At 48.0% G+C, this 22,860-nt stretch overlaps 2 protein-coding genes and 1 long non-coding RNA gene across 3 annotated transcripts in view; 1 reads left to right on the top strand and 2 right to left on the bottom strand.

The window, feature by feature from the left end:
* LOC309521212 overlaps positions 1-22,860 on the top strand; it is a 254,515-nt gene that overhangs the window by 112,404 nt on the left and 119,251 nt on the right. The gene's annotated exons all lie outside the window — the stretch shown is intronic.
* Positions 383-11,238, bottom strand: LOC309521110 (uncharacterized protein). The gene is made up of 7 exons (XM_082203441.1): positions 11,081-11,238; positions 9,002-9,224; positions 7,468-7,591; positions 5,991-6,148; positions 5,020-5,093; positions 1,593-1,694; positions 383-594 (listed from the first exon to the last, which is right to left on the bottom strand). The coding sequence occupies exons 2-7, from the start codon at positions 9,221-9,223 to the stop codon at positions 438-440; spliced, it is 837 nt and encodes a 278-aa protein (XP_082059567.1). The 5' UTR covers position 9,224; positions 11,081-11,238; the 3' UTR covers positions 383-437.
* Positions 12,538-17,834, bottom strand: PLA2G1B (phospholipase A2 group IB). The gene is made up of 4 exons (XM_082203527.1): positions 17,688-17,834; positions 15,292-15,448; positions 14,457-14,584; positions 12,538-12,883 (listed from the first exon to the last, which is right to left on the bottom strand). The coding sequence occupies exons 1-4, from the start codon at positions 17,722-17,724 to the stop codon at positions 12,762-12,764; spliced, it is 444 nt and encodes a 147-aa protein (XP_082059653.1). The 5' UTR covers positions 17,725-17,834; the 3' UTR covers positions 12,538-12,761.

The following is a 22,860-nucleotide window of genomic DNA, read 5'->3' on the forward strand; positions in this document are numbered from 1 at the left end:
TAACTATACGGACCTTTGTTGGCAAAGTGATGTCTCTGCTTTTTAAGATGCTGTCTAGGTTTGCCATCGCCTTTCTCCCAAGGAGCAGGCGTCTTCTAATTTCATGACTGCTGTCACCATCTGCAGTGATCTCCCCTATCCTAGTGTTTCCCAAACAGAGGTCTCCAGCTGTTTTTTCAGACTACAAATCCCATCACCCCCAACCGCTGATCCTGCTAGCTAGGGATGATGGGAATTGTAGTACCACCATATCCTTTTGAAAAAGAGCATTTGGAGGCATACCCTCCCGCTAAGGCATGAAGATTTCTCCCTTCTCCCGACCACCGGTAGCCATCTCCTCTCTGCCAGATCCGCAGCAGAGGCCACACCCCGGGAAGCAGCGTGCACCGGTGGTTTCTTTTTAATTCACACAGCATCTCCCCGTACACAAAAGTTGTTTAGGCCCCCGTCGGCTGAGAATCAGGACCCGGGTTTTCATTGTCCTCCTTCTCCTCATCTTTGCTGCCTCTGAACTTGGCCAGCACAGGCGTGTTGAAAGCGGACGTGGGGCTGGATGAGCTCTGGGAAGATGTGGCGGCGTTGCTGGCAGCGGCCCTGGAAGGAGAAAAAACACGGCAAGCGGTGAGGCTGGTCCGTCTGTGCCCCCCGCTCCCCCCGGTAGGTTGATGCTGTAAAGAAAGCTAAACAGCATAAAGGACATAAGTAGAAACTCGCTGCATCAGGCCAGTGGCCTGTCTAGTCCAGCCTCCTGCTCTCACAGGGACCAAATGCCCCCAGGAATTCCAGAATCAAGATAGACTGCCCCTAGACCTGGAGGTTCCAGGAGAGCATAAGGAGAACCCAGCTGCTGCAGCAGGGCAGTGGCCCATCTGGTCCAGAATCCTGTTCCCACAGTGGCCAACTAGGTGCCCCCAAGAGGAGCCCACCAGCAGGACCTAAGTGCAAACTTGATGTTTGAAGGTTGTCCACAAAAGTGGCCACAATTATTTTTTTTAATGTCATCTGTACATTGCAAAAAATAGCATAATAAATTTGCAATGATCTCTACAACATATGATTCATTATTAATGGTCAGTGTACAAGTCCTTGGTTTAAATAAACCAAGTGGAGTGGATTAAATAAAAATAGCAAGTGGAAACAGGACAGAACTGCTCGGCTCTGTTTTGTTTAAAGCTTCCTATCTTTTTTTAAAGTTATTTTTTGGCCGCAATCTTGAACTGTGCTGTTAAACTGGGGAGTGCCTTTCCAGGCCATAAAACCAAATGTAGCATGCAAGAGATTGAAGAGGACAAAATTCTCTCTCTTGTGTAGATTGGCCATGGGAGAGGGGCTTTTTAGCTGTGATTCCTACATTGCAGGGGGCCGGATTAGATGACCTTCGGGTGCCTTCCAACTCTACAGTTCTATGATTCTACGAACTTCTGGAGAGCCACACCTTCAGGAACCAGGCAAGTTTGCCTCCAGGAAACCACTGGCCCATTTTCCAGCCCCTTCCCTGGAATAAAATGCTCCCTCCCCCCCTTCCGTGCGTGTGTTTATTTTCCCCGTGAGAACAAAAGGTGTCACGCCAGGTCTCGGAAGGATTTCTGCACCTTGGGAAACTGGTGTATTTCAGTCTGCTGACAGAGGTGCTCCCCAGGAATGAAGGGCGGAAACCGCCGGGGTTCAGCATCACAGGGCGCAAGTCCACCATGCTGTCGGAGGAGAGACAAAATGGGGATTAGACTCAGGATGACATTGGGAAGGGAAAAGATTGTGAAAAGGATGCTGAGATCATGGGAGATGAGGTCTCCTTGCTCTGGACTCTTCCCTGATGTGAGTAAATCAAGGGAAGTAATAGTACTGCTCTATTCTGCTTTGGTCAGACCACACCATAGCTGTCAACTTACAGATTTGAAAATAAGGGACCAGCAGCCTCGAAAATAAGGGATCAGCAGCCAAAATAAGGGATTTTGCTTAGCTTATACAGAAATCTGGCACTGATGGAGCCATGCTGCTTTGGCTGCGACTGACTGTGTTTTGCAGGGGGTTGGACTAGATGATCCTAAGGGTCTACAACTCTGACCAAAGAAGAGGGGCAGACAAAACTGATGAATGACATCGAGATGGCAAAGCTTACAGGCAGAATTAGAAACCAGGAAGAGGACCTCTTTCATCAAGAAGGGGGAAAGTTTATCATTTAGTCAAAAAGCTATTGCCAAGAGTTACATACATTGGTAGTTGTTACAGATAGGTAGCCGTGTTGGTCTGCCATAGTCAAAATAAAAAAATTCCTTCCAGTAGCACCTTAAAGACCAACTAAGTTAGTTCTTGGTATGAGCTTTCGTGTGCATGCACACTTCTTCAGATACCTTCAGGTATTCTTCAGGCATCTGAAGAAGTGTGCATGCACACGAAAGCTCATACCAAGAACTAACTTAGTTGGTCTTTATGGTGCTACTGGAAGGAATTTTTTTATTTTATACATTGGTAGGATTGACAGAAAACTTGTAGTAAAAATTTGAACTATGGATGGACAAAGGATTTATAAAAAGAGAGTTAGGAAAGGGATGCAGAGGGGGAAACCACTACATTAAGATGCTGCGCTGGTTGGAGGGGATGCTAAGCAGCCCGTTAGGGCTGCGTTCGTCCTGGCGCGAGGAGTTCCATCGTCCCTTCCCCGCCCGAGAGAGAGGGAGGGAGAGAGAGAGAGAGAGACCCTTGCCTGCGCCGCCCGCGAGCCTGGCATGAGCCGGTTGCGCCATGGCCATGGCCGCTGAAGTTCCACCCTTCTGCGTCCCTCCCCATCCCCTCCTCTTCCTCCTCCCTCAGGCCGCCTCCTCAGCTGCCGCTTTACCGCCTCCAGCTTCCCCTGGCAGCACGGCGGAAGTCTCGCAAGAAAGGGGCTGCCTGCCCGCCCGCCACCACCCTGAGGGGGGAAAGGGAGAGACTGAGATGCCGCAGCTCGTGCCAGCGCGCGCTCTCTCACAGTGGAGGACGCCGAGCCGCTGCTTCCCTCCCGAGCCAGGTGAGCATGAAACCCGGGAAATTTAAGGGACATCATCAATAAGGGACAGCAGCGGGACACAGCGCTGGGATAAGGGAGTTTCCCTCCAAATAAGGGACAGTTGACAGCTATGGACCACACCTGGAATACTGTTTCCAGTTCTGGGCACCACAATTTAAGAATGGTGTTAACAGGCCTCATGAGGAACAGTTGAGGGAGTTGAATACAGTGTTAAAAACTCCCATTGCTCTAGGCGTGTTTTGCAACTAGGAATTTCATTAGCGCGAGCAGCTTCCGAGGTCTGAGCGCAGTGCTGCGCCTATTAATCCCGATTAAAACTGCAGCGTGGAAGGAAAGAAGGACCTTTTTCTACCTCCCCACTTCCAGCTACTCTCTGAAAACTGGAGAAGAGACGCTCTTAAGAATATTAGGGGGGTGGGCAGGGGAAGGACTAGACCGTGTGAAATATGAACATAATATTTTAGCTGCGGTTCATTCATTTTCAGCTTTGTATTCTTGCTATAAAAAAGGCACGCCTAGACGTTTCGTTGTTGCGCCCATAACCTTGGTTTAAGGTGCCCTTTAGCTCCTAGCTTTCGTATCTCAGTTTCTAACACTGGTTGAACAAGTTTAGCCTAGACAAAAGAAGACTGAGAGGAGATATGATAGGCCAGGGGTCAGCAAACTTTTTCAGCAAGTGGCTGGTCCACTGTCCCTCAGACCTTGTGGGGGGCCGGGCTATATTGGGGGGGGGGAATTGAACAAATTCCTATGCCCCACAAATAACCCAGAGATGCATTTTAAATACAGTGGTACCTCTGGTTACGAACTTAATTTGTTCCAGAGGTCTGTTCTTAACCTGACACCGTTCTTAACCTGAGGTACCACTTTAGCTAATGGGGCCTCCCACTGCTGCCATGCCGCCAGCACACAATTTCTGTCCTCATCCTGAGGTAAAGTTCTTAACCCGGCATACTACTTCCAGGATAGCAGAGTCTATAACCCGAAGTGTTTGTAACCTGAGGTGTTTGTAACCCGAAGTACCACTGTAAAAGGACACATTCTACTCATGTAAAAACACGCTGATTCCCGGACCGTCCGTGGGCCAGATTTAGAAGGCGATTGGGCCGCATCCGGCCCCTGGGCCTTAGTTTGCCTACCCATGTGATAGGCCATCTTCAAATATCTGTCCCATGGAAGATGGAGCAAGCTTGTTTTCTTCTGCTCTGGAGGGCTAGCAACCGAACCAATGGATTCAAATGGCCAGGAAGGAGATGGCAACAAAACTTTCTGATGGTAAGAGCCGCTTGGCAATGGGCCGGACTCCCTCGGAAGATGGTGGACCCTCCTTTGTTGGATGGCCACCTGTTGAGGATTTGTCAGCTGTGATTCCTGCGTTGCAGGAGGTCAGACGACTCTCAAGGTACCATCCATCTCTACTATGATTCTATGAATCAACACCACAAGCTAAAAAACTAAACCAGAATAAATATGCTACTGTTGTACCTGGGACATGTTGCAGACTACACCCCAGTACACCCCCCCACACACAAAATGTTTAGGGGTACTCTCATTTTGACTCAAGAAAATCACCATTTTATAGTTCAAATCAGGGAAAATAAATACAGTAAATGGACAAAGTACAGTGGACGCTTGGGTTGTGAATGTGATCCATGCGGGATGCACGTTCGCAACCCGTAGTGTTCACAACCCACGTCTGCGCTCACGCAGGTTGCAATTTGGTACTTCTGCGCATGCGCAAAGCGCGATTTAGTGCTTCTGCGCATGCGCGACCGCCGAAACACGGAAGTAAGCCGTTCTGGTACTCTGGGTTTGGGTGGTCTGCAACCCGAAAAAACGCAACATGAAGCAGCTGTAACCTGATGTATGACTGTACAAAGATTCACAAAATGTTTATGGGTATGCGTCCCCAGAAAAAAGCACTTCCACACCCCAATACGAAACCAGACCGGAGTGGGGGGGCCCAACCAGTGTGTATCCACCCTCTCCCCTTGCCTTCAAGCCCTTTGCACCTTTTTTGATTGACGGATGACATGCCGGCCCAGAGTTGCTTCAAGTCCACGTTGGATCCCATCGATCTCTCCATCTGCAGGGGGAGTGAAAAGTAAAATTAAAAAGCTTATTAAGAGCTGCAGGAAACTGTCCTCCTAAGAAATTACGACTGCTGCTGGCACCTCCTACCAGCAGCATTTTGGGGATGGATATTTCTGGGAAAAGATGCTGTGATCATGGGAGGTGAGGTCCCCTTGCTCATTCAGTCTGATGTGGAATGGCTGAAACGCTTTGGCATGTTTATTTTTTGTATTGACTGCAATTATATTCCACTTTTCCTCTAAGGAGCTCAAGGTGTCTCTTCCTTCTCATTTCACCCTCAAAACAACCCTGCGAAGTAGTCACCAGACAGTGACTGGTCCAAAATCACCCAGTGAGCGCTTCATGGCTGAGTGGGCACTGGAACCCTGGTCTCCCAGGTCCTAAAGGTAAAGGTAAAGGGACCCCTGACCATTAGGTCCAGTCGTGGCCGACTCTGGGGTTGCGGCGCTCATCTCGCTTTATTGGCCAAGGGAGCCGGCATACAGCTTCCAGGTCGTAGCCAGCATGACTAAGCCACTTCTGGCGAACCAGAGCAGCACATGGAAATGCCATTTACCTTCCCACTGGAGCAGTACCTATTTATCTACTTGCACTGGTGTGCTTTCGAACTGCTAGGTTGGCAGGAGCAGGGACCGAGCAACGGGAGCTCACCCCGTTGCGGGGATTCGAACCACCAACCTTCTGATCGGCAAGCCCTAGGTTCTGTGGTTTAACCCACAGCACCTCCCAGGTCCTAGTTCTCCTTTAATGCCCCCACAACAACCCTGCGAGGTAGGATAGGCTGAGAGAAACCAGCTGGAGCTCCCAGGCTCAAGGGCAGCCCCACAGACAGCACATTGCAGCAGTCCAGCCTTTGAGATTACCAAGGTCTCGAGACAGAAGAACAAACCTGCTTTGGGAAGGAACCAAAGACCTTCGGCATGGGGGGAACACTTGAGTCCAGAAGCTTGGTCTGGCTGGGGCTGAACCCCCCCGATGGAATAGCCCTTCTGGGCCTCATCTCTGATGGCCTCATTGCCGACGACCTCCAGGAAGCACTCTTGGCAGCTGCAACGGAGCAAAGCTCGTTTTATTTTATTTTATTTACCTATTTTAATAGTTTTTTTAATTAAATTTTCTAAATTACATTTCAAAATATTCATTTAAACAACCTTAAATCAATGACTTCCCTTCCTCTCTTTCAGTGGTTCATTTTGCATACCATGCAACCCTGCATATTTTGCATGAACTAAACCATTCAATAATCCATTGTTACATCTATCAAAACTTATTTACGCTGTTGAATTTATCTTGATGCTACCAGTGTTTTTAAATGAACACAGTTTTTACTCATATATTCCATAAACAACTTCCAGTCTTCTTTAAACATGCGTTCTTCTTGTTCTCTTATTCTATATGATAAATATGCAAGCTGCACGTATTCCATCAGTTTAAGTTGCCATTCTTCATTGGTTGGGACCTCGCTGGTTTTCCATTTGGGGGCTGACAAGACACGGGCTATAGTAGTGGCATACATAAATAGTCTTTTTTGACACCTGGAAATTTCCCTCTGAATTACCCTCACAAAAAGGACTCTGTTGTTTTTTGGAAAGGTACTTTTGAACATTTTTTTCAGTTCATTATATATCATTTCCCAATATTCTTTTACTCTTTTACAAATCTACCACATATGATAAAACATATGCTCTGGAAGAAATTTAAGAACTATCTTAAGAAACATTGTAAAATTAATGAGTGTTAAAATGATGTGGCTTTAGAAAGTAAGTGGATTACAGCTGTAAAGATTAAGTTAAAAGAAAAGAAAGGTTAACAATTAGATAAAATTAACGGTGAGGATTTGCTGAACTAAAAATTTGAAAGTGGAATGCAGAAAGGGGAGGTATGAGGAGGTCGGGGAAGTAAGTTTTAAGAAAATAAGGATTTGAAATTATACTTGTTTTTTCTTGTTTGTGTTTGTTTGCATTGTTGTGTTTGATTATAAAATTTGTGAAACTTTAATAAATATCTTATATAAAAAAAAAGATAAAACATATGCTCAACCTCGTTACATCTCCAGCACTTATCTGATTCGGACGTATACATTTTAGCAAGTCTACTCAGAGTTAAATACAATCTACAAATCATTTTCAGGTAATTATCCTTCAAAGAATAACATGCTGTGAAGCAAGGCTCGTTTTAAACCACAAAAAACGGACAAGTCCAGAAGGTGGAGGTTTTTAATCACAGATTGGATGGCCCTGTGAGAGGGATTGATGGAACCGATTGGGTGGATGGGATGAACAGGGGGGAGCACAGGGAGAAATTGGCTGGAGGGGCAAAACCCAGGAGGCGCCAAGGGAGAGAGCGAGGAAAACAGCCAGACTTACTACGAGCGTAGTCATTGACCTTCTCCATCTCGCGTTTCAGTTGCTCCACCTTTTCCTCCATTTCCATTTCCCCCAGCGAGTTGCTGTTGTTCACGTCTCCCTGAAGCATGGAAAAGAACTTGGCCTGGAAAAGAAGAGTGCAAAATGGGAAAGCTTGGCAGGTGCGCAGGTTTTGTGAGCCTGGAAACAGCTGCCTGCCTGAGGCGGTGAGACCCAGTAACACAGCGGACCGCGCTCCTTGAGATGGGAAGGTGATGTTAGTTCCGTTCTGAAATGTGTTGAAAAAGGAAACTCCCTGCAGTAAGAAAATTAGCGCATCAGGGAGGGGGTTCTGGCCAACCCTCTCCCTGGTGTGCTAGATTTCTATTGACAGGGAAATAGTTTCATTTATTCATTTCATTTTAATGTTGTTGTTATTGGATGTACATCCCACCTTCTTTCCTCCAAGGAACTCAAGGAAGGCTCCTCATTGAATTCCCACAACAACCGTGTGAGGTGGGTTAGGCCGAGAGGCAGTTTGACTGGCTCAACATCACACCCGGCAGGATTACTGTAAATTCAACAGTATAATTTAGATTAAGATGTACAGTGGTGCCCCGCAAGACGAATGCCTCACAAGACGAAAAACTCGCTAGACGAAAGGGTTTTCCGTTTTTGCGTTGCTTCGCTAGACGAATTTCCCTATGGGCTTGCTTCGCAAGACGAAAACGTCTTGCGCTTTTTTTTTAAAGCCGCTTGAAGAGGTGCAGTTGCGACGGACCGCGCTTCGCAAGACGAAAAACATCGCAAGACGAAAAGACTCGCGGAACGAATTCTTTTCGTCTTGCGAGGCACCACTGTAATAGAGAAGGGGAAACCAGATGGAGGAAATAGAACAAGCAGTTCATAAGGAACCATGGAAGGAGAAGAAGGGAAGTCGTTGGATGTACAGTGGTACCTCGGGTTAAGAACTTAATTCATTCCGGAGGTCCGTTCTTAACCTGAAACCTTTCTTAACCTGAAGCACCACTTTAGCTAACGGGGCCTCCTGCTACTGCCGCGCCACCGGAGCACGATTTCTGTTCTCATCCTGAAGCAAAGTTCTTCAAAGAGGTACTTTTTCTGGGTTAGTGGAGTCTGTAACCTGAAGCGTATGTAACCTGAGGTACCACTATAATAAATAAATATTATACTGATGGGTGGGGGAATGAAACTTTTACAGGTGGAAACCGTATTGAACATGGGATTGTGTATAACAGCTCCAATACGACCATGAGCACAGATCACCATGAACGCACAATAAAAGGGGCACCTTGCAAAATTAGGGTAGATGTATTACCCCGAGGCCTGAGGGTAGGTTTACTAGCCTAAGACTGCCACCTTTGCTCCTTTGCATGCACAGCAGCTTCTTCTGAAGATGCAAACAGGCATGTTTTGTCTCCATAAAAAGCTCCTCTTGCAGATCCCTGCAGCTTGCTCTCTGCCCCCCCCCCCGGGCCAGGTCACGTGATAACTCCCTTCTGGGGTCCCCTAGAGAATCCCATCTCCCACTCACCTTCAGATATTGGGCCAAGCTGGCTCCCTCATTCTCCGCTTGCTTCCTCTTCCTCAGCACCCGCTCGCAGATTCCCGGGTTCTGTTCCATCTGCGCAAAAAGGTCCTGCAGGGATTTCTGGGTGTAGCTCACAGCCTGGCTGTCAAAGTCCTGGGGGGAGATCCGCTCGCAGAAGGAGATGAGGAGCGGGCACTCGTTGTCAAACTCGTCCAGGATCTCCATCCTGCACTCGGCCAAAAAGGGAGGAGGAGGAGGCAGAACGCCAAGAGTTCAGGCAGAGCAATCCGTACAAAGAGGAGAAACCGAAACCTGTTGCATCATAGCGTTGGAAGGGACCGTGAGAGTCATCTAGTCCAACCCCCTTCAATGCCCACTGTGGAGCTTGAACCCACAACCCTGAGATAGAGAGCTTCATGCTCTACCCACTGAGCTGTGATCCCATTTAGCGCAAAGCTCTGATTATTGGCTGTCTGAGTGTTTTGCTGGGGTGAGGATCGATGGGGCGATGTAACAGTGCAAACGAAGTATGATTCCTGAATGAAAACCAGTATGAACTTCAACCAATGCAAACTGGCTAGGTTTTCTGGTTGTAAGTCGCTCTGAGTTGCCTTGGGCAAGATAATGCGACTCACAAATCCCCCTCCACGAGTTTGTCCCATACTCTCTTTTAAAGCCACCCAATGCGGGTGGCGCTGTGGGTTAAACCACAGAGCCTAGGACTTGCCGATCAGAAGGTCGGTGGTTCGAATCCCCGCGACGGGGTGAGCTTCCATTGCTCAGTCCCTGCTCCTGCCCACCTAGCAGTTCGAATGCACGTCAAAGTGCAAGTAGATAAATAGGTAGCGCTCCGGCGGGAAGGTAAACAGCGTTTCCGTGCACTGCTCTGGTTCACCAGAAGCGGCTTAGTCCTGCTGGCCACATGACCTGGAAGCTGTACGCCTGCTCCCTCGGCCAGTAAAGCGAGATGAGCGCTGCAACCCCAGAGTCGTCCGCGACTGGACCTAATGGTCAGGGGTCCCTTTACCTTTAAGCTTTTGGCTACCACTGCTCCTGTAGCAGTGAGTTCCATAGTTCAACTGTGCACTGTCCTGAATCTTGCAACATTCAGCTTCATCCGATAGCCATCAAATTCTAGCATTTCTCTAAATGCTTTTCTCTATCTCCTTCCTCAACGCCATGCATAATTCAATACACTTCTATATCCTGTCGCCTCTTTATTGCTTTTTCTCTAAATCCCAAACCCCCATATAAATAAATAAACCAGCACCCCACCCCCTGGCCAGGCCAGCCACATTGAGATGAATCATCTCCTCAGGTCTGTTGTCACTCTGCCAAAACCCCTCAGGACCACCAGTCAGCGTTTAAAAGGGTCCAATACCTTTTGCAATCTGGCCACGGCAAATTGGACTTACCCCCTAGCAGCTTCCAGATGCTTTGCACTACAACTCCCATCAGCCCACGTGGCGTTATGATGCTGGGGGCTGATGAGAGTTGTAGTCCAACCAAGTCTGGGGAGCAGCTTCTGAACTTCTGACATCCCAGGGTTGCCCACTGAAGCAACGAAGGTGGTGGGAAAGTACCTCTCGGCCCACTGAGAGCACCCCCACCTCCCAAAAAACCCAGTAACCCAAATCTATTCCGCCCACGGAGCAAAGGTTTGCCAAATTGCAGAATCGTAGAGTTGGAAGAGACCCAGAGAGTCATCTAGCTCAACCCGTTGCAGCATAAAATAAAAATGTCCAGATAAGGCCACAGAAGCCATTACTGTATCTAGAATCAAGACGCTCCAGGTACAAAATATTCTATAGCGAAACCCTGCTGAGCATTGTAAAAACTGTATTTAATTTTAAATTGCTGCAACGCACCCTGGGACCTGATGCTGAAGGGAGAGCAACAAATTTTAATTAATAATAATAATAATAATAAATGTTCTGAGTGGTGCTCCTTGAAACTCAAAGCAGCTCCGAGGAGGCGTGGCTTGCACACAGCTCCGCTTAAACCCTGCCAAGTGGGCGGCCCCCTGTGCAACCCAAGGGGCGTGGCTTGTCGTTCTTTTCCCCGGAGAGGGGCGTGGCTTACTTTTTCCCCACGTGCGCTGCCTGGGTTGGTGCCTGGTGGGCGGCTGATGGGTGGGCGGCGCTGCCTGGCTTGCATCTGCCTGCCCCCGTCCTGCCCTCTCCGCCTCCTCCAGCAACAGCTGCTGCTCCTGCCCCGTCGGGACGCCCCACATTGTGACACAAACCTGGAGGAGCGGGCGGGGGGGGGGGCTCTGCTCTCCCTGCTGTCCGCTCCTCCTCACGTGCAAATCAGCCCCCCCCGGCCCGAGGGCAGGGGAGGTTGGAAGGGGCCGGGAGGAGAATCAATGACCCCGACCCTCTCTTTTCTCCAGACGGAGAGGTGCCGGGGCTCCGGGAATCCAGCCTCAAAAGCGCCCCTGGGGGTTGTATGTGTGGACTGATCCTGCGCCCCGCCCCTTTCTCCGGTTTTTGCAATCGGTGGAGAGGAGGCAAAATGCACTATGCGTGTGCTCCGAGGCCCTCTGGCTGTAGGTTGAATGGCATTAACAGATAAGGCTGGGACTATCCCATGCCTGAAACTGTGAGGAGATATGAAAGGTAAAGGGACCCCTGACCATTAGGTCCAGTCGCGGACGACTCTGGGGTTGCAGCGCTCATCTCGCTTTACTGGCCGAGGGAGCAGGCGTACAGCTTCCAGGTCATGTGGCCAGCAGGACTAAGCCGCTTCTGGTGAACCAGAGCAGCGCACGGAAACGCCGTATACCTTCCCGCCAGAGCGGTACCTATTTATCTACTTGCACTTTGATGTGCTTTTGAACTGCTAGGTTGGCAGGAGCAGGGACCGAGCAATGGGAGCTCACCCCGTCATGGGGATTTGAACCGCCAACCTTCTGATCGGCAAGTCCTAGGCTCTGTGGTTTAACCCACAGCGCCACCCGCGTCCCTATTAACAGATAAGGCTGGGACTATCCCATGCCTGACACTGAGAGGAGATATGATAGCCATCTTCAAATATGCTGTCACTTGGAAGATGGAGCAAGGTAAACAGCGTTTCTGTGTGATGCTCTGATTTGCAAAGAAATGGTTTAGTCATGCTGGCCACATGACCCGGAAGCTGTCTGTGGACAAACACCTGCTCCCTCGGCCTATAGAGTGAGATGAGTGCACAACCCGAGAGTCGTCCGTGACTGGACCTAATGGTCAGGGGTACCTTTACCTATGAGTCTATAAGCCTCTAATGCTACAGCTTTTCTTCACAGGGCAGTCAATCCCCTTCATCACTTGCATTCCCTTTTCTAAACCTTTTCCAACTCTACGATATCCTTTTTGAGGCAAGGCACCCAGAACTGCAGCTGCAACATAGATTTGTACGGCAACCCTTTCATAGCAGCAGTTTTATTTTCCAATTCCTTTCCTAAGGATAACCCCTAGCATGGAATTATTTTATTACTCAGGGTGGAGGCAGGAACCCCCTGGTGGTAGAAGACTCCATTCACAAACACGCACACCCTGCCCCAGTTTGTTTGTTCATTCATTCATTTATTTATTATTCACACATTTAAAGGATTTCAGGGAATCACCCACCCACCAGCACACCTTCATAAAAAAATCACACGAAACAATCCTCCTAAATTTGCATCAGCAAACAAACTCAGCATGACGTTTTCTTTTAAGCCGGGTCTCCGATAGCTCCCCTTCTTGAAGAGCCTGCAAAGGGCCTTTTGAACTGGGTTGCCAGTTCATCACTTGCAGAATTTGCTGGTATCCAGGTTCTTGTAATCCTTGTTGTACGGAACCCCCGCAAAACAGATGGCGGCACTGCGGTCACAATTACAGATGAAAGCCTCACACTCGTTATTCTTTTCTGGAGAAAGAAGATTTGGGAGAAGACGGGGGAATCAGGAGTTCAGGTGCGCTTGAGCACAGGTAACCCACCCTCTCCCTTTTAGGAAAGTAAATACTGCCCACGACCTCCTGGGGACACAGTCCCCAAATACCTTTGAAACTGCCAGAGTTTAGGTCAGTTACCAGTAGACTTCTGAGTTTGATTCAATGTGGCAGCACAAGCATATAACGTCCTAAGTGTCTTGGGATGCAAGTTAACCAAGCAAGTCCCTTCCCCAATAACAACCATCAGCAGGTGAGGTCTCGGTGGCGGTGCCTCTGCCATGAGGGGTTGCTGACCCCCCTCCCCCCTGACAGGGCCTTTTCAGTGGTGGCTCCATGTTTGTGGAATGCCCTCCCTCTGGTGAGGATGCAGCTGCCTCCCTCGTTACTGACTTTCAAGGGGAATTTAAAAACATTCCTGTCCTCTGCTGGTTGGTTGAAGAATACTGTTCCTGGCAACCGACTTGACCAATTGCATCGTTCCCCCTGAAATAAATTCTGGCTATGCCCATGTTTGGGAGAGAGAATGGATGGATGTGTTTGCTATTGGGCTCCTTTGGGAGGAAGTGCAGAATATAAATTGAATGAATGAACGAGAACTTAAGAAAAGCCTGCTGAATCAGACCAATGGCCCATATGGTCCGCTATCCTGCTCTCACAGTGGCCAGAAGCATCACTGTCTCTAACTGTGAAGGCAGAGCATAGCCAGTAGAGCTAATAGCCATTTATAGCCTCCTCCATGAATTTGCATGTTTTAAAGCTGTCTAGGTTGGTGGCTGTTATTGTCTCCTGCAGGAGGGAGTTCCATAGATTAACTATGTGTTGCACAAAGAGCTGCTTCCTTTTAGGTGTCCTGGATCTTCAACAGTGGTTCCACTAATCCACACAAACCCTTCAGCCTGAAATTGCCCTCATTCGCTCACCCCCCTTGTAAGGCAAATCCAGTTGACCTAAACGCTCGCACGCCAGTGTCTCTGTATCGTCCTCACATATTTTCCAACCACATCTGATTTGTAATCATACAAATAAACCAGAGTTTCCCAAACTTGGGTCTCCAGCTGGTTTTTGGACTACAACTCCCATCATCCCTGGCTAGCAGGACCAGTGGCCAGGGACGATGGGAGCTGTAGTCCATAAGCAGCTGGAGACCCAAGTTTGAGAAGCCCTGGCATAAACCTTTAACTATACCAGGCATTAGGAAACGGGCCTTCCAGGTGTTGCTGGATTCCAACTCCCATTAGCCAGAGCAGGCATGATGGGAGTTGTAGTTCAGCCATGTCTGGAGGGCACCAGCTTGAGGAAAGGGGGGTCTGACAGCACAAGCCTGGGACCAGATCCAAGGTTATAGAATTGTAGAGTTGGTAGAAGGGACCCCAGGGGTCTTCTACAATCCAGGAATTGTATCTGAAGAATCCCTGAGAAGTGGCCATCCAAGCTATGTTTCAAAACCTCAAGTGAAAGAGAATCTGTTCCACTTGCAAGGAAGAAAGCATGTGCATTACCAACTGTGCCAGAGCCTCTGCTAAGCATGGCATATGAAGTGCATTTACCCGTACAGGTGATTTCAGTGCCAGAGCAGGTGTAGGAGTAGGTCTTTGTGTAAGGATTGTCCAGGATGAAAGTGCAGTCCGGGTGCTTCTTGGCTGCGGAATAGCAGTTGTCGTGGATTTGGCAGCAGCTGCTCAGGAAGCAGAAAGAAAAAGAAAAAGATTCAGAACGGTTCTCCTGGCGCCTGACAAATTCAGAAAGCTTTCTTGCTGGAAGAGACCAAGCTCTCTACCTAATCCAGAGAGTGGCAAGGCATCCGGAAGAATTAAGAAGTCAAGACAACAGACTTTTTATAAAAGAATGGAAATGGTTTGCTGACTATTTGCAGATAAATTGTAAACAGATAAGAACATTGGCAGGATTATTGTAATCATCTGCAGTTTTATAAGTGTATATATTTGAAGCAGATAAATAAATGAGCAAATTAAGTTAATTTCAGATATGCAGAAGATATTAAAAATAAATTTAAAGAACTACAGAAAGAGGGGGGGAAGGAAGTCAAGTTTTGAAACATTAAAACGGTCATAAAATTAGTGAAATGTATAAACCTGTAGAGCATCAATATATACATATATTTTTTAAAAAGAGTGAGTGAGTGGCAAGGCAGGTTCTTCCCAGAAAATGGCCTTCTGCACCCGAATGCCTTTCAGGTGCTTTGACTACAACTCCCATTGTGCTGCGCTGGCCAGGCCTGATGGGAGTTGTAGTCCAAAACATTTGGAAGCCAAACAGTTGGGGACGTTTGCTCCAGCGGGACCTACCTCATCTCAAAATCACAATGAGAATGCACAATGCCGAGCAGAGGGTTTGAGTGCTTTAAGAAAGATGGCTGCTTACGTGTCCAGGGCATCAATTGGTGTCCCGCTGCCCCCCAAGCCGCAGTAGCAGCCGTAGTTGTTGTAATCCCTGAGGGGGTCACTGGATGGCATGGTGCATTTGATCATGTTACGGAATTGCCACAGGTTCCGGAGGATGGCAGCATGGGCAGTGCCCGCTAGGAAACAAATAATAATAATAATAATAATAATAATAATAATAATAATAATAATAATAATAATAATAATAATTTATTTATACCCCGCCCTCCCCAGCCAAGGCCGGGCTCAGAGCGGCTTACAAGCAATAATAAAAACAAGATGAATGATTACAACTTAAAAACAAAAATAAAATACATTAAAATAATGGAATATTAAAATATTAAAATGTAGCCTCATCGCAGGAGGAGAAGGAAAAGAAAAAAGAAAGAGAGGGAAAGAGGGAGGGAATCAAATTGGCTCCAAGCCAAAGGCCAGGTGGAACAACTCTGTCTTACAGGCCCTGCGGAAAGAAATCAGATCCTGCAGGGCCCTGGTCTCATGAGGCAGAGCGTTCCACCAGGCTGGAGCCAGAGTTGAAAAGGCCCTGGCTCTGGTTGAAGCCAAAGCGACACACACTCACACAAAAACTTCTCAGAGGACGATGCATGCTCAGAGAGCCTTTCGAAAGCTCCTGTGAGTACGTATCTTTCTTTGGATTTAGGTAGTTATTCCCACCTTTTCAATGGCTGTATGTTTAACTTTGCATTTCAGTTCCTTGTTTATTTGTTTATTTGTTTATTATTTCCAAAACAAAAAAAAACAAAAAAAATTACAAACATTAAATTCAACATCCATATTCATTTTCTAACATAAGCCTATTACATAATTAACTAAATTAAAGTATACCTAATTACTCTAAACTTCTCATTGCTGTGTACAAATACAACACAGTTAGAAATTTTATGTTAAAGCTTTTATATTATAAATAATGTTTCAAATTCCCCTATACCCCCCGTTCCCCTTCACCCATGTGTGATCTCAATGTTTTTTTACTTCTTCCGTCTTGTTGTGTTGTTATAATTTAATCATTGTTCAATTGATTCTTTTATTATTGCCTTGCTTACCCCTGCACGTTTTACACATTATCGCATTTCAATTCCTTTGCTCTTTAAAATGTATTTATTTCAGTTCCTTTGCTCTTTCAAATGTATTTATTGTTCCAGTGGCTTGAACTCACCACCTTGAAGCTAAGGGTCTTATGCTCTACTGACTGAGCTGTCCAAGCCATGAACAATGCCAGAAACAAACTAAATATTCCTGCCTGAACCCTGGGCATGCAGGGTTGCACTGGACATGCAGAGTGGCGACAGGCATACTCCTTGGAAAAGCACGGGACTCTGCTGAGCTTGTGCAGCAGGTGCAATGGAAAGGCCCAGCCATGCTCAAGGCCAGGCTTCCTCAACCTTGGCCTTCCAGATGTTTTTTTGGCCTACAACTCCCATGATCCCTAGCTAGCAGGACCAGTGGTCAGGGATGATGGGAATTGTAGTCTCAAAACATCTGGAGGGCCAAGGTTGAGGAAGCCTGTTCAAGGTAGAGACTCACTGGAAAGAGAGAGGGCTGGAGCAGGAACTCATACAGAGATGTGGCTTACAGTTTGGGCTCCTAGGAGCTCTTTGAAGATTTAATGCAACACTTTGCTTCAACTGCCCCCAGCGTGCAAGTCTGGGAATTACCAGGCTAGAGTTGTGCTTCCCAGCTGGCCAAGCAAGAAGGGAAGGCATGCAATGCTGGAACAAAAGAGAAGACTTTAGAGCACGGGCATAGCAGAGGGTTGGGTACATGGAGTGCCGCTGCACCCCTAAAACAAGTAAAACAATAAAAATAACTAACTGACCAATCACATCGCAGATTCTGCACCCCCAACAAAAGTCCTGCCGCCCCCCAACATAAATCCTGGATACACCCATGCTTCAAGAGGTACACAGAACACCATTCATAGGCCAGGGTGCTTTAAATATTATAAAACTCTTGCTCGGGGCAAATTGTATCCAATGATTTCAAAGAAAAGCAAGAAAACTGTCTTCCAGACCACCTCAAAAACATTTTTAGAAATTTCCCCCATGAAGGGGGAATATTACAGAGATTAGATCACACACAGCGGTTTACACTCCAAATACTTGTAATTGCAATATTTCACTTGCAAAAAATGGGGAGTTCCAAAATGGAAGGAGGAAGGAGCCACCAAGACGACTTTTTTTTGCTTTTTAAAGGCACCCATGGTCTGAACCAGACATACAGATGGTTTCCACAAGTTTATTGAACCACCCAAATAGCAAAAAAACCCACAACAACCCTAAAAACCCCATCTTTCCAGGCCGATCAGAATGCATCTGCAAAGCAAGGAATTCGCAACTTCACTGGGTTGCAACTCACCTGATGCCAGGAGAACTAGGAGGAGGGCGAGGTTCATTTCGTCAGGCGTCCAAGTCCTAGTGGCCGTCCTTCACTTCCCTGCATCTTTATACCCTGCCCTCCCCTTGGCACCTGGATCCGAGATAAGAGTGCCCTGTTTACCTTTCTATAAGCATCCTTCTTCCGTTAGAGGTTGACCGGGGTGGTGGCTTGAGTGTCAAGCAAGGCCAATGGAAAAGCAGCCGTTTCCCTTTCCAATACGCAGCTTAGCCTTCGCTAGAGAGGAATCTCGTTTCACAAACACCCTTTTAAAAACATAACCCTGGTGGTTTTTCCACCACCCTGTGCTCTACGTGGGGCTACCTTTGAAGGTGTCCCAGAAACTACAGTTAATCCAGAATGCGGCAGCTAGACTGGAGACTGGGAGCGGCCGCCGAGACCACATAACACCGGTCTTGAAAGACCTACATTGGCTCCCAGTACGTTTCCAAGCACCATTCAAAGTGTTGGTGCTGACCTTTAAAGCCCTAAACGGCCTTGGTCCAGTATACCTGAAGGAGCGTCTCCACCCTCATCATTCCGCCTGGATGCTGAGGTCCAGCGCCGAGGACCTTCTGGCGGTTCCCTCACTGCGAGAAGCCAAGTTACAGGGAACCAGGCAGAGGGCCTTCTCGGTAGTGGCGCCCGCCCTGTGGAACGCCCTCCCACCAGTTGTCAAAGAGAAGAACACCTACCAAATTTTTAGAAGACATCTGAAGGCAGCCCTCTTTAGGGAAGCTTTTAATGTATAACAGGCTACTGTATTTTAATGTTCTGTTGGAAGCTGCCCAGAGTGGCTGGGGAAACCCAGCCAGATGGGCCGTGTATAAATAATAAATTCTATTCTATTCTATTCACCACTTGATTCAAGCTGGGACTCAACCCACATAGCCAGTTTTTGCAGCCAGGACTAATCTTGGAAGGAATAGCAAAGGAGAACAGTTGCTGGATGCAAAACAGCTTAAACTAGGATTCCCGGGCAACGGGCAAAGCAAATCCCAAATTCCTCCTGCCCCAGGTTGTCTGTTTTAGAACTATAAGGGCCAGGTTGCCTCTGCTAGCCTCCCCCAGTTTTTTCCTAACCTAAGTGGAGGTGCCAGGATTGAACAAGAGAGCCCTCCCAACTGATGGAAGGCACTGATGGTGTCAGGCAATCATCATCATTTTATTTATCATCATCATCATTGGCACTGACCTGTGACGGGGCCTTTTCGGTGGTGGTTCCCCGGTTCTGGAATGCTCTCTTTGGTGAGGTCTGCATGCCTGTCTCATTACTGACATTCAGGATGGATTTGAAAACATCTTTTTGCCCAGGCATTTGATGGCTGATATGCACTGTTTCTGGAAACTCTGAGATCATGGAATGAAGTATTTTAAACTGTTTTTTAGAATGTTTTAAGAATGCTCTATTTATTTTTTTTAAAAAAAAGTTCTACTATGGCTGTGTTTGCCACGCTCGACTCCTTCAGAAAGAAGGGTGGCATATCCATTGAATGAATGAATGAATGATAGAAATGTAAAAGGTAAAGGTACCCCGACTCTGGGGTTGCGGCGCTCATCTCGCTTTATTGGCCGAGGGAGCCGGCGTACAGCTTCCGGGTCATGTGGCCAGCATGACTAAGCCACTTCTGGCAAACCAGAGCAGCGCACGGAAACGCCGTTTACCTTCCCGCTGGAGCGGTACCTATTTATCTACTTGCACTTTGACGTGCTTATGAACTGCTAGGTTGGCAGGAGCAGGGACCGAGCAACGGGAGCTCACCCCGTTGCGGGGATTCGAACCACCGACCTTCTGATCGGCAAGCCCTAGGCTCTGTGGTTTAACCCACAGCGCTCTACCACAAACCTTTGGGGCCTCTTGAACTTTTCCATTCATGCCGCTTAAGAAATGATATTGTGGATCCGACCGCCAACACAGCGAAATCATTTCAAGTACACCTGGCCACATGAAATAGGCTGCCATCAATTTGAGAATTTATTTTCAGAATCACAGGAGATTTTATCTGTTCTTTAATTCCATGTCTATCTCACCTTTCATCCAGGGAGCTCAAGATGGCCTAGAGAGTTCTCCTGCTCTCCATTCTATTCTCAAAACAACCCTCTGAGGTAGGGTGAGTTTTAGAGTTAGCGAGTGCCTGACGCAAGGTCACCCAGTGAGATTCACGGCCAAGTCAGGATCCGAGCCCTGGTCTCTCCCAGGGCCTAGTCCAGCACTCTAACCACTATTCCACGCTGGCTCTCACTGGCCTTGGCTGTGACAAAAGCAACCCCAAGATGGCTTGAGTGCTTTGCAAGCACTACACACACACACACACACACACACACACACACACACAGCACTTAAGCTGCATTCTGCTGGCTGACGACACCTGTGCAAATGGAAATCATTCGTAAATTGATTGTGCGAAAATCAACAGGTGCCCCCCCCCCACACACACATTACCGCTGTGCCAGGCTAAAACGGCTGTTTTTAAAACGCCTCCAATTGGGCAACTCACTCCAGCTTCGGGTCAACAGCAGACCCACCACGTGGCTATTCCTCAGTTCCAAGAATGTCCTCGTACTAAACAGCACATCAGCTCGAGTGGCCAGGAGGGCCTGCTCTCAGGACATTGGCGGCTGCCCAGATTTCCAAGACGTAACAGGACACTGGCGCCAATCCAGTTCCAGTCTATCTGCAGACCCCAAGCCCTGGGAGAGCAGCACTTGCGAAGGAGCAGGCTGGCTCAAGGGTTTGTGAGGAGGCGGAAATGCGCGCCTATTGATTTCAATGGGGCTTGTGCAGGCGGAATATTTTCATTTACAGTGATACCTCGGGTTAAGTACTTAATTCGTTCCGGAGGTCCATTCTTAACCTGAAACTCTTCTTAACCTGAAGAACTACTTTAGCTAATGGGGCCTCCAGCTGCTAATGCGCCGCCGGAGAACAATTTCTGTTCTCCTCCTGAAGCAAAGTTCTTAACCCGTGGTACTATTTCTGGGTTAGCGGAGTCTGTAACCTGAAGAGTATGTCACCTGAAGCGTATGTAACCCAAGGTACCACTGTATTAAATTGGTGCACCACCCTCCAACCGAAGATCACAGGGCAGTTCACGACATAAAAATACAAAACGAGGACAGAAAATGTGTAACAAAACGAAAAACAACCAATAAGCACCCCCACAAAATCACTGGGTGACCTTGGGAGCCAGTCACTCTCCTCTCCACAGGGTTGTTGTGAGGAAAAATTGGGTTTTGCCTTTTATTATAGCGTTTCTGCTTTGAAATATGCTGGTCATCAAAGATGGAGGCCTTGATCTGCCCCAGGAGTTGGGAAACTGCAGCCCTCCAACTTCCATCAGCTCCAGCCAGCATGGCCAGTGGTCAGGGATAACTGAGGCCCACAAGTTGCCACTTTGTGACCGATTCTTCTGCTTCTTGGCTTTCTTCAGGGTTTGGAGTCTCAGGTAGAAAATATCAAATGCCATGGGACCATCGCCACCACACCACAACATGGGAACTTAACGAGGCTGCCTGTTACCTGTCAGATCGCTGATCCATCTAGCTTAGTGCTGCCTACACTGGCTGGCAGTGGGTCTCCAGGGCTTCAAACAGGGGACACTGAAGGTGCTGCCGGGGACTTAACTTGGGGCCTTCTGCATGCGAGGCAGCTGCTCTGTGTCCGAGTCACAGCCCTTCCCCTCATCCTTTCTGGTTTCTAGAAGCTCAGGAACAAAGTGGAACATGTTGGTTCGTCTAGTTCAGTGATGTCAACACTGGCTGGCAGCAGCTTTCCCAGGTTTCAGATCTATTCCCAGCGCTACCTGGAGGTGCCAGAGATTGGAGCAGGGACCTTCAGCAGGCACTCCGCCACTGAACAATTGCCCTTTCCAATCAGGAACACGGGAAGCTGCCCTATGCTGAGGTAGGCCACTGGCCTATTGAGCTTACACTGACTGGCAGCAGCTCTCCAGAATCTCAAGCAGGAGTTTACCTGGAGATGCTGGGATTCGAACTGGGAACTTTCTGTATGCAGAGGAGATGTTTTGCCACTGAGCCACACCCCAACAGCCCATTCTCCCTGCAGGGAGATTTCTAGATGCAAACTCCGCACACTTCCATGGCAGCGTTCGCCCACTTCCAAACCACACCAACAAAGCCAAAAGCCGTTTTCAAATAATTTATTAGGAATTTAAAACTGAAAATCTGGAAAAAGGGGTTACAGGTATGCAGAGAGAACATTGACGTATAATAAAACTGGCTTAATAAAAACCACAGCTTTATTTTTTTTTCTCTTAAAAAAAAAAAAGAACAGACACAGCAGCAGTAGCTCCCCCCCTCCCCCAAATCACAGACCCTCCCACCCCCTGACACCTGGGCTATTGCCAAGAGAGTCGCAAACTCCGGATCTTGGTGGCGCCGCAGGTAAGGGATGTGGTTGGAGAAGCAGCTCAGCACGTGTACCGAGGGGGGAGGCACGGCTGTGTGTGTCCCCCCACCCCCTCTGCAGCCCCCCAAGGCTGAAGACTCGAGAATAAAAATAAACCCAATAAATTGCGGCTGCACTTTCGCTTCTTCTTTTTTTAAAAAAAGGACATACAGACTCGTCTCAGTAACAAAAATTATTGCTTTGTGTTTCCAGTACTAATTCGCTAAGTTATCCCACCCCACCCCCGCTCCTTCCCTCTCCACCCCCCCGCCCCGCAAAAAAAGAAGAAAAAGAATAAAAAAAGAGAACTCTCCCAATATTTATGACCTGCTTCAGGTGGGGACTTGGGGTTTGAGGACAAGGCAGCAAGGACATCACCCCAAAGAGAGGGAGGGGGGCATGAGGCAGAGAGAAAGAGAGAGAACAGAAAGGGGTGGCTGACGCTGATGAGCAGTCAAAAGGCTTCACACCTGGACTGTTCCACTTCAGGATGCAGGGGGGCTGCCTTATACAGAATCATCTCCTCAGTATTGCCTACACTGCCTGGCAGTGGCTCTCCGGTGTCTGAGGCAGGGGTCTCTCCCAGTCTTGCCCAGAGATGCCATTGGGGACAGAACCTGGGACCTTCTGCATGCAAAGTGCTCTGCCAGTGACCTAGGGCCCTTCTTTTGACAAGGTGCTAGTCCTCATGGTTCCGAGTTAAATAGCAGCATGGGAAGCTGCCTTATTCCAGGTCAGGCCATTGGT

Source organism: Podarcis vaucheri (assembly GCF_965113315.1).
Source record: "Podarcis vaucheri genome assembly, chromosome: 16".
In the NCBI taxonomy this organism is placed as follows: domain Eukaryota; kingdom Metazoa; phylum Chordata; class Lepidosauria; order Squamata; family Lacertidae; genus Podarcis; species Podarcis vaucheri.